Raw genomic sequence first — 12423 nt, forward strand, 5'->3', positions numbered from 1 at the left:
AAAACCCAAAACCAAACCTGTTGTCATCGAGTCGATTCCAACTCATAGCAACACCATAGGACAGAGTAGAACTGCTCCCAAGGAGCAGCTGGTGGATTTGAACTGCCGACCTTTTAGTTAGCAGCCGAGCTCTTAACCACTGTGCCACCCAGGCTCCAGCCTTAAAAAGGGGACCTTATATTAGAAATAAATGCATTGTTTAAAGCAATCTAGAGACATTGAGAAGAATGACATGAACGTATCTGTGTTTTGTAGCCTCTGTACAGTAAGATACAACAACCTTTTAGTATAGGTACTTGTCTTGCTGGGATTTTTTGGCCAGCACAAATCCTAGTTCCTGACGTTTGTTTTTAAATATTTGCTGCATGCATGTTTAAGTATAAGCACCTTGAAGGTAGGGATTTTTGTTTGTTCACTGCTATATCCATAGCACTTAGAGATGGGTTTGGCATTTAATAGATGCCCAATTATATTTAAGCAAATGAATGAATGAGAGAAAAGAGGAAGAGCTATAAATTAGAAGTCTGTTACAGCAATTCCGTTGAAGAAACGGAGAAGGACAAAACTGTTGTGGTGGATATGGTGAGGGGAGGAAGAGATATTTAAGAGGACCAATCTGAGTGTTTTCTTAAATGTGGGGGCTAAAAGAGATAAAGAAAAAAAAAATTCTAGACTTGTTAACTGTTTTTTTTTAAACTTTGGGTGGCTTAATCAATGGGAATAGCATTGACTGAGGTAGGGACCACAAGGAAAAAACACTGGGAGGGTGGATTGGGGAAGAAGAGAGTTAAAATGTTTATATTTAGGAGTTGGAAGGAAATGTTCTGATCTATATGTATTTTTCATACACTGCCTGTCTAAGATTGTGTTGCATATATGTAGGAAGTTTATTGCAGGTCATTCAAAAAAGCAGCTAGCCTGCACAGGCTATCTATTGTTAACATTAACCCCTGCAATAGAAAAAAATGGCTATGAAACAGCCTTCTCTGTTTGTCTACATATTATATACCCCACAAAGCCCAGGCACCAGGCAAAGGTTTTAATATTTGTTACTTTCCTGTGCAATTTTTATTGCAATGTTTATAAATTGAAAACAGTCTGTGTATTGAAGGAAATGTTCCTTTCTTTAGCTACATTAAAATTTTTGTGGATTTATAGCAGTGATAAAATTAATTAAGTTTATAATATTCACCCCTCTTAATATGATTTTAATCGATTTAGCGGCATTCACGCTGGCATTGTGTCTATACTAGAGGTATTTCATCTTTGCTACCATAGTGTATATTTTACTTGATCCATATTTGTAAATAGCTTTATTAAAGGACCTGCTTTATTGAAATGTTCTCCTATGTGCAGTTTTAGGAATCGGAAGACCGGTATTTTGAGCCTCAGCCAAAATTAAACTAGCTTGTTTGTGATACTTCTTTGCCTTACTCTTGTGTCATCTTCGTTGCACCTTTGTTCATTATTCTTTTGTAGGTCCCTGTGCTAGTTGCAGTCCCAGTGGAGTTGTGCTGACTATGGGCCCAGTAGGCGCAGAGGCTGAGGAGAACCAGACAGTGGAGGAAGTGAAGGTGGAACAGTATGGGCCAGGGCAAAGCACTCCTAAAGATGAGCTGGCCCGAGACCCTGAGCCAGAGCTTATAGACAGCACCAAGCTGATTGAGGTGCAGATTGTCCTCATATTGGCCTATTGCTCCATCATCTTGCTTGGGGTGATTGGCAACTCCTTGGTGATCCACGTGGTGATCAAATTCAAAAGCATGCGCACAGTCACCAACTTTTTCATTGCCAATCTGGCTGTGGCTGACCTTCTGGTGAACACCTTGTGCCTGCCCTTCACTCTCACCTATACCCTAATGGGGGAGTGGAAAATGGGTCCTGTCCTATGCCACCTGGTGCCCTATGCCCAGGGCCTGGCAGTACAGGTATCCACAATCACTTTGACAGTGATTGCCCTGGATCGGCATCGATGCATTGTCTACCACCTGGAGAGCAAGATCTCCAAGCACATCAGCTTCCTGATCATTGGCTTGGCCTGGGGCAGCAGTGCTCTACTGGCAAGCCCCCTGGCCATCTTCCGGGAGTACTCACTGATTGAGATTATTCCAGACTTTGAGATTGTGGTCTGTACTGAAAAGTGGCCTGGTGAGGAGAAGAGCATCTATGGCACTGTTTACAGCCTTTCCTCCTTGTTAATCCTCTATGTGTTGCCTCTGAGCATCATATCTTTTTCTTACATTCGTATCTGGAGTAAACTTAAGAACCATGTCAGTCCTGGAGCTGCAAATGACCACTACCATCAGCGAAGGAAGAAAACCACCAAAATGCTGGTGTGCGTGGTGGTGGTGTTTGCAGTCAGCTGGTTGCCCCTTCATGCCTTCCAACTTGCTGTTGACATTGACAGCCAGGTTTTGGACCTGAAGGAGTACAAGCTCATCTTCACAGTGTTCCACATCATTGCCATGTGCTCTACCTTTGCCAACCCCCTGCTCTATGGCTGGATGAACAGCAACTACAGAAAGGCCTTCCTCTCTGCCTTCCACTGTGAGCAGAGGTTGGATTCCATTCACTCTGAGGTGTCTGTGACATTCAAGGCTAAAAAGAAGTTGGAAGTCCAAAATAATAATGGCGCTGATAACTCTTTCACAGAGGCTACCAACGTCTAAGGAAGCAGGTATGTGAAAAATATATGAATGAATTCTGACCAGAGCTAGAATTCTGATTGGTGAAGGCTGCCCGGGGATGAAGGCCTCCTGATTTCTCGTTTTAAGGAAGAAAATGAGCGTTTGTGATGTAATTGCTGGAGAACTGGCTGAGGGAGCCTAGGTGAAAATACTCCTATTCAAAGATAGGGCAAAAAAAAAAAATAACTTTGCTTAGAGTCGCTTGGATGGTAGATTGGATTATGAGTAAAAGCAGAGAGAAACACTTTTGAATGTTTTTCAGAGTGAAATAAACCTGAACAAAGAAGTTGGCAGTATTAGCATTGAAAAAGGTGGTGGGGTAAATAAAATGACTTATTAACTTTCAAATCACATTAGGACCTGGATTGGGAGATGCTGTGTTTCCCCTTCTTCTGATGAATAAGACTTCCAAACACAGATTTCTCTATGGAGTGACGTTATTGTATTTTGGTTTTATTTTTCATCCTATAGACTAAATCCTTTTTTTTTTTTTTTTTTTTTTAGACTAAATCCATCAGGGAATGCTGCAGGGAAATGTTGCCAACTATTTGAATGGCTTCAAGGAAATAAACTGAAACTCGCTATATAATTAATATTTTGGCAAATGATGGGGGAAATGCTTAACACTTGAGACAGTTGTTCTTGAAGCCAAATGCACATTTGGTGAGAACTTTCTTAAACTCAGAACCAAAGGCTGAATTTTTTCAGAATTGTAGAAATGGAAACCATCATTTAATTTCTAATTTCAGGTTGCTCCTGCTTTACATAGATGCTATTTAGATAATGAAAAAGCAAATGACATAAGAATTTTAATTGCTGGTAATTGTTCTGGCTTTTTGAACATGTATAATGTCTGTTATTATTCCTATGTTGGAGCTGAGTTTGTTATCACTAAAAATTAGATTAGAAAATAATTTTTATAGCATTTTTATAACGTTTTGTGGTTATTTGTGAGCCATTTTTAACACAGGTACTTAGCTCTAATGTGTTTAAAGAACATTGCAGTGTTATTTTCTTTGGCGTTGGTCTTCCATAGGCCCATTCATGGTAAATAAAACAGCATAATTTTATCAAAATGGAACCCATCTGGTAAGAAATATTAGAAATAATTGAGTTTATTCCACCTTGCAAATGTTCTCTTTGGACCCATTTTAACAAAAGTTATTTATCCTCTTCTCAAAATGACTAGCTGTAGTTTTGGATAATTTATGTATATATATATATACATAATAAAATTGTACCTCTAAATAGTGGAAGATAGATGCTATAATATTTTTTTATTTAATGATTTTATAAATATAATTTTTATTTCAATAATATCCAACCAAAGATGCTTAAAACCTTATTATACTCATGAACAATAATTGAGATGTTAAGATAGTTGTCCTTTTAATGCTGTTAAAGAAGTTTTATTGCAATCATATTTTTATAAGAATGACTAAATTTGTGAATTGGTTCCTTAAATTTTGAATAAATTCAACATGATTAATTATTACATTTAGTTACAACCATTAATTTTATGAACTGGAGAGTTTTATTTTATGATATATTAGAGTTTATATTATCACTTTAAATTCCTTCCATGCTACAGATAGAAAACTATTTCTGAAGTGGATCGCAGTTTTGGAATACTGAAAAAGAATGGAAACAATAGAAGTTATATTATGTGGAAGACAGGTTATTAAATTTACAAAAATTAATATATATTTGTACAATGTCATATAACTGAAGAGTTAATTTTTGTGTTGGACTCAACATAACTGTCCAAGAAGCTTTTTGTTTGTTAAATAGCAGTATCTTTGCTTAACATGCTAATGGATAATTGTGGTTAAAGTTTTGTCTTGTGTGTTTTTTTTTCTTGGAGAATTCTACGCTGTAGGGAACATGTATGCTACTGTATCAAACGTTGTTGTAGTAAATTATTAGAAACCAATTAATGATCCACTTGCTATGACTGTATTCTATTATTTCTGTCAGTTCATTAATAAAATATCTTTTCATGTATTGAATTCATCTGTTGAAATAAAAAATTGGGGAAATTAGAGAAATTGTGTGATATTAAATCAGTGTTTCTTATCCAAGAAGTAGAGATGAGACAAGGAGACGGGAAGACCATGAGACAACTTGAAATAGGAAAACAAAGATGGCTCCTTGACAGCAAGGTGAGCTTCCTTCTCTTTCCAGGCTGTACACGAACCTGAGTCAACTGATCCACTCCCATGGCTGCAGCTACAATACATATTCTGATGACACCTGAATATTTTCAGACCAGATCCTTCTTCTGAATTTCAAGCCTGTACCTCCATCAGCCAGTTTGACATGCCCACATGGATGTCTTACCAGCAGATCAAATCCAATGCATCTAAAACAGAACTTGCCATTTTGATCCCCACAGCACCCAACCCTATCTCCGTTTTGTCCTGCTGTGTTTCCTGTCCCAATTATGACACTGCTATTCATACAGTTCCCAAAAGCCTTAAACTTTGGGGTTATCCTTGGGTTCTGTCTCCTTATCTCACATCTCCAATTAATTCCCACATCCTGTTAGTTCTAGTTTCTAGGTGTTTCCTGAAGTGATTCGCTTTTCTCCATCCCTATGGTTCTTATCATTGTTCAACGTGATTGTCTTCCCAGGCCTTTGTTATCTCTCTTCTCTATAGTTCTGTAGCACCTTCCTAACTGGTCTCTACATCTGGCCTTTTTTTCCATCAAATACAACTTTTACCCTCTAGCTAGAATGATTTTTCAAAAACTTCATCGTATCGCTCTTGTGTTTAAAACTCTTCAGTGTCTTCTCATCATTTTTATTATGAACTCAAAATCTTTTTATGATTTAAAGGATGTTTAGTACATGGCTGTGCTAACATGTTTTATCCCTTGAAAATTCTGTCTCCAATTTTTGCTGCTAGATTTTAAGTATCATGGGGCAAAGGGCAGGACTGTCTTAATCATTGTTGTATCACAGATACTTGTAGTTTCTGGTACCAAATTAGTATTTAAAAACTACCTATCAAGGAAAACTAAGTTGGAAAGTGAAGTAAATATTAGCTAGGACCTGAAGATAGTTCTGATGTTTGTAAAACATAATCTTCCCTTAATATTACAACTTCTGTGAAAATAAGGCTTTAGCTGTACAGAGTCCAATAAAGATGAATATTTATTAGGGATAAGATTTTTTGTTTTAAATGAACACTTGCATAATTGGAAAGAGTGTTAGACATAGTGTACATAGATTCCATTTGTGGCTCATTGAAAATCATCCAGTACCTTATCACTCAAGGGAAGCATAGAGGAGCCAATGAAGTGTATCATTTGGGGAAAGAGAAGCCATTATAGATATTTCAAGCAGAAAGTGAATTAATACCAAAAAAAAAAAAAATTACTTTTGAGTCCATTCCAAATCATGGTGACCCCATGTGTTATAGAACTGCTCCATAGAGTTTTGTTGGCTGTAATTTTTATGGAAGTAGACCGCCAAGGCTTTATTCCATGGTGAGGCTGAGTGGGTTCAAATTGCCAAACTTTAGTACTCAAGTGCAAACTGTTAGCACCACCCAGAGCCCTGGGTGATTTAATGTGGGGGATTAATATCTGACAGAGCCTCTGGAGGGGCCAGAGACGGGAAGGTTAGAAAGAGCCTCCACCAGCATGAAGGAGACAAGGATGTGCAGAATTGTAGGAAACCACCACTAATGCCTGTAGCACCAAAGTGGGTGATGAATAAGAAAAAGCCCGGAATAATTTATTAAACCCTTACTATTGCCTCCTGCTGAAGCCCACACCCGTGCTCACCTCTGCCGTAAATATGTAGCTTCTGCTTGTCCTCTCCTTTCCAAAATGATGTGTCTGTCGTTTATGGAGTATAACTAACTCAGGGATTGGTTCTGCCTTTGCACTCTAGAAGAAATAATTTATGGAAAATAAAACATCCTACTTACCACAAAGACAACCTCATTCAAACATTGCCACAATAGTTTTTGTCTAAGGTATAAAAAGTTCTCACAGATGGACAGATGTGATATGCTTAAGAGTTTATGATCTCAAAAGCTCCAGATAAATTATACAAACCTGGTTTATCTCCAACATAAGGACTTTATTGCCTGGTGTGTAACTTAAAAGTATAAAATTAGATGGATGCGTTATTTACACACATGAATCTTAATGGGAATTACCTATCATTGTCATTTTATTACAACATGAAGCAGATGATTATAGTCATGAGTAGTAGCCTAACTCTTGATTAAAGAAAAGATTCCTAAAAGCTTATTTTTTGGATATGATTAGTAAATATGAATGAAATTATAGAAGTGTCAACATTGTGAAGTGCTATTTTTCAGCAAAACATACCAGAGTATATACTTTGAGAGTTTTGCTACTAGTGCTAATCATTTGTACTATTCACCATCTCTAACTTAATACACTTTTGGACACCAGCACATTCCTAGAGAGAGTTGCACACCTGTGCAGCAGTTATGTCATCCTCACAGAACACTCATGGCTTTAAACAAATCAACATCATTTCTTAAAATTGGTTTTCCCCAAGGCATAAGTCTGTCTCAGTTTCTTTCTCCTGTCTTCCTCCTTTCCAGTTCCTTTTTCCACTGCACGGGTTGGGTAGAAGTACTGTCTTATTTTCCTAGAGCTACAATAACAAAACACCACAACATCAGTGGCTTTAAAGAACAGAAATTTATCATCTCCCAGTTCTGGAGGCTAGGAGTCTGAATTCAGGGCTTCAGCAGGGTCATGCTTTCTCTCTGTCCACGCTAGGAGAAGATCTTCCCTTGTCTCTTCTAGCTTCTGGTAGCCCCTGGCATCTTTTGGAGTTCCTTAGCTTGTAGAAGTGTCTTCACATGACCTATTCCCCCTGTGTGACCCTGTCTCTGTGTCACCTCTCCCCTTTTATAAGACACCACTCAGAAGGGATTAGAACCCACCCTACTCCAGTATGACTTTCTTAACTGATAACATCTGCAAAGAAATAACCTATTTCTGAACAAGGTCACATTCATAGGTACAGGTGTTAGGACTTCAGCATACCTTTTTGGAGGACATAATTCAGTTTATAACCAGAACGGATGAGGATGGTGGGATTCCAAGGAGCAGGTCATATATTACATAATGCACAGAACAGTAGTGGCTCAATCTGCATCAGACAAGGTTTAAAGGTGAACTTAGAGGGTCCAGATAAACAGCCAAGTTCAACGGAGCAGAATCTTAAAACAGAAATGGAGAACTAAGCGTCAGCATCTAAGCAGGTACTGGATCAACTGAAATAGGTGAGAGGAGAGGGAGGTGGGAACAAAGTAGTGGCTGCACCAGTGTGGATGTGAAATGCTGGGTGAAAGGTCCTGGATCAAGGTGGAAAATCTTCGATAAATATCTTATGTGGACCATGTATGCCTTTGACACCAATGCTCGTTCTTTTTAGTTAAAATCACCTTCAAACTCTCATACCTCTACAGAATAAAACATTTTAATTTAATTGCTTTCTTTTTAAGAACTGGGAGTTATTAATAGCTATGAGTTTTGACAAATGCACATATATGACTATCTCAATCAGGATATAGACTATTTTCATCATGCTCACTTCCAATTAATCTATACCTGCTCCGCAAAATAGCAGCCATTGTTCTGATTTTTATCAGCATAGATTTTGTCTATTCTTCATCTTTATACAAATGGAACCATAGGGTAAGTATTGTTTGGTCAAGTTGTGCTGAATGGTTTAAATCAGGAAAGTTGTGCGTCAGGGTCGTATCCTTACACGATAATTATTCAGTCTGTATGCTGAGCAAATAATCCAAGAAGCTGGACTGTATGAAGAAGAACACAGCATCAGAATTGGAGGAAGACTAATTAACAACCTGTGATATCCAGAAGACACAACTTGCTTGCTGAAGGTGAAGAGGACATGAAGATCAAAGACCACAGCCTCCAGTATGGATTATACCTCGACATAAAGAAAACAAAAATTCTCACAACTGAGTCAACAAGCAACATCATGATAAATGGAGGAAAGATTGAAGTAGTCAAGGATTTCATTTTACTTGGATCCACAATCACCGTTACGGAAACAGCAGTCAGGAAATCAAACAACATATTGCATTGGGCAAATCTGTAAAAGACCTCTTTATAAGGTGTTAAAAAGAAAAGGTGTTACTCTGAGGTCTAAGGTGCGCCTGACTCAAGCCATGGTATTTCAATTGCCTCATATGCGTGTGAAAACTGGACAATGAAAACGAAAGACTGAAGAACAATTGATGCATTTGAATTATGATATTGGCAAAGAATATTGAATACCATGGACTGCTAGAAGAACACATTTTTCTTGGAAGAAGTGCAGCCAGAATGTTTCTTAGAAGTGAGGATGGTGAGACTTCGTCTCACATGCTTTGGACATGTTGTCAGGAGGGACCAGCCCTGGAAAAAGACATCATGCTTGGTAAAGCAGAGGGTCAGAGAAAAAGAGGAAGACCTTCAATAAGATGGATTAACACAGTGGCTGCAACAGTGGGCTCAAACATAGCAACAACTGTGAAGATGATACAAAACCAAGCAGTGTTTCATTCTGTTGTACATAGAGTAGCCACTGTGAGTCAGAACTGAGTCAATGACACCTAACAACAACAACATGAATCGCATTGATTTTTTTTTTAATGTTACACCATTCTTGATATAAACTTCACTTGGTCATGATGTAGAATCTTTTTTGTGTGTTCACCAAATGACTTTGTTAATATTTTGTTGAGGATTTTTGAATCTATGTTCATAAGGCATATTGGTCTATATAGCTTTTTTTTCTTGTAAACTGTCAGATTTGGGTATCAGCTTTATGATGGTCTAATAAGGCATGTTGAGTACTATTTCCTAGTCTTCTAATTTATTATTTTGTATATGATTTTTGTTACTTCTTTCTTAAATGTTTGATATAATTCACCAGTGAAATCACATTGGCTTAGAGATTTCTTTGTGAGAAGTTTTTTTTTGTTTTTAATGATTGTCAATTCAATTTCTATAGTAAATATATATTTTTCTTCTTGCATTGGTTTTGATGTGTTGTGTCTTTCAAGGAATTTTTTCTTTCATCTCATTTATTGAAGTTTTTGGATTTGAACTGATTGCAACATACTCTTCTAGTGTATTTATTTATTTATTTCCTCATAGAGACAAAAGTTTAATAGTGGTTACCAGGATCTGGGGTAGGGGATATGGAGTTACTGTTTAATGGATTCCAAGTTTCTGTTTGGGGTGATGAGAAACACTTGGAAATGCTGACTGGTGATGGTTGCACAATATGGTGAATGTAATTAATTTCACCGAATCCTACCCTTAAAAAAAAAAAACCTGTTGCCTTAGAGTCGATTCTGACTCATAGCAACCCTATAGGACAGGGTAGAACTGCCCCATAGGGTTTCCAAGGAGTACCTGATGGATTTGAACTGCTGACCTTTTGGTTAGCAGCCATAACTTTTAACCACTACACCACCAGTGCTTATTGTTAAAATGGCAAACATTTGGTTCTATGTATATATATATATATTTTTTTTATTTTACCACAATAAAACTTTTTAAATGGTGGGATGAAAAATTCTGAGGTATAATTTATTATACATTTTCTGTGATTTACAAGAATAAAATATTAAATTCTGAAAGTCAGAATTTCTGAATAAATTCAATATAAATTTACTGGAAGGAACTACTAAAACATCAAGTGAATTTCTTTCTATTTCAATCCCAATTATAAAGCAATCAACTTGTTGTCAGGGACAGTCACTCAATAACTTGATGCTGTTACTGAAGATGAGATTGAGCTAAGGGAAAGAGATTTGTATGCTATGTATTCTGACCCCTCCCATGCTACTGATTGAAGTGGTCCTCTCTTATTTTTTATGTTATGCTTTAAATAAAAATAAATGCACAAGGTAAAAGCTGTAAAGGGTACAAGAAGGTCTAAAATAATAAGTAATTATACTTTTGTCCCATAATTGAACAACTCAGCTGACTTCATATGACTAATTCACAGACTGCGATCAATCCTGTGGTGTTTTTTACATGAAAATAATTCTCAGGCCTTTGAAATTATTTTGAATGTCTTGTTTATCAATTATCCTGTCACAGAGGAAAGCCAGGCAGTCTTTTTTTTTTTCTTAAGGAAAAAAAAAAAGGCAGGTACCAGACACTGCCCAAGGTTAGCTAAGTCCAGGCAGCACCTCAGATTTAATGGATCCAGTATGGCTCTGGAGTAGACCCTGGTATCATCCAGGTACACTGACCATGGGAGTTCAACCAAGTCCCTCCTCAGGTCCTTTTGGCCAGTTGAACACCCTTAGGGAAAAGACTAACTCAGCCAGCATGTAAGGAAAGGAGGTAGGCATCCTCAAAATATGAATTTGAAATTTTTCTGCTACCTCTTTTCCTGGCTGCATGCCTTTTAGGAGTTGGTGGTCAACTGTCATCAGCACCAAATCCTAGTCCAAATTCTACTTTTGTCTTTTTAATTCCTCCTTAGATGTGTATTGATATCCTATCTTTCATTTCTGTTATTGGTAATTAGATTTCTTACTCCTTTTCCCATGACCATTTCCGCCAAGAGTTTATCAATTCTATTGATCTTTATGAAATAATTAGAGCTAGATTAAACTTTGGTTCTGTCTAACAAATTTTAAAAGCAAGACCTGAACAGATTAAACTGTTTCCAAGTACCTTTCTGCACTTCAAAACACAGTTTAATGATATTTACAGGTATAAAAGTATAGCACCAAACAACAAAATTTACAGTGTCTGTTACCTAATAAAAAACTACCAGGCATGAGAAGAAACAAGAAAATAAGACCCATAAAGATAATAAAATCAGTCAATTAAAACTGATCCAGAACTGACATAGATGTTAGAATCAGTAGGCAAGGACATTAAAACAGTTATTTTAACTACTCCACTTATACCAAAAGTTAAGTAGAAATATGGAAGGTATAAAAAGTAGTCCAAATCAAACTTCTGATATTGAAAATTATAATGTTTGAGAGGAAAACTCTGCTGAATGTGATCATGGCATATTAGGTATTAGAAAAGATTAGTAAACTTGAAGACATAGTAATACAAACTATACAAAAAAAAAACAGAGAAAAATGAATTCTAAAATATGTAAAGGGCATCAGTGAGCTATAGAACAACTTCAAGTGGCCTAATATATGTGTAATTGGAGTCATTACAGGCATGGAAGAGTATAAGAAAAAATATTTGATTATACAATGGCTGAAAATATTTCAAGAACTATAAATAATAATGCAACAAAGGAGATAATATACATTCATTAAGAAAAATCTTCAATCCAAAAGGAGGCAAAAAAAAGTAGAAAAGGAGAACAAAGAACAGATATGAGAAACAGAAAACAAATAGCAAGATGACTTACATATAACCTAATCAATAATCACATTAAACGTTAAGTATCTAAACAACTCAATATTAGAAGACAGAAATTGTCAAATTAGATATAAAAGCATTACCTGGCCATATCAAATAAATACATTTAAAATTCAGAAATAATTCTACAAACTATGAATGTTAGGGTTAAAACCTAGAGTGTAAATATCATAACTCTTGTTAATATGGAAATGATATGATCCTAAGCCTGGAAGAGAGCATAAGGGTAAGGTGGAGGGACTGGAAGTACATTAATTTATATTTTAAATGATAGTTACACAGTAGACACTATCAACAGTTGATAACCTTATAA

General features: G+C 36.6%; 1 protein-coding gene across 1 annotated transcript; it reads left to right on the forward strand.

Annotated features, from left to right (window-relative positions):
* The first annotated feature begins 1222 nt into the window (after positions 1 to 1222).
* On the forward strand, positions 1223 to 3130 carry NPY2R (neuropeptide Y receptor Y2). The gene has a single exon (XM_003417522.4). The coding sequence runs from the start codon at positions 1521 to 1523 to the stop codon at positions 2667 to 2669; it is 1149 nt and encodes a 382-aa protein (XP_003417570.1). The 5' UTR covers positions 1223 to 1520; the 3' UTR covers positions 2670 to 3130.
* Positions 3131 to 12423: the final 9293 nt, after the last annotated feature.

The sequence above is a fragment of the Loxodonta africana genome, chromosome 13 (genome assembly GCF_030014295.1).
Source record: "Loxodonta africana isolate mLoxAfr1 chromosome 13, mLoxAfr1.hap2, whole genome shotgun sequence".
NCBI lineage: Eukaryota > Metazoa > Chordata > Mammalia > Proboscidea > Elephantidae > Loxodonta > Loxodonta africana.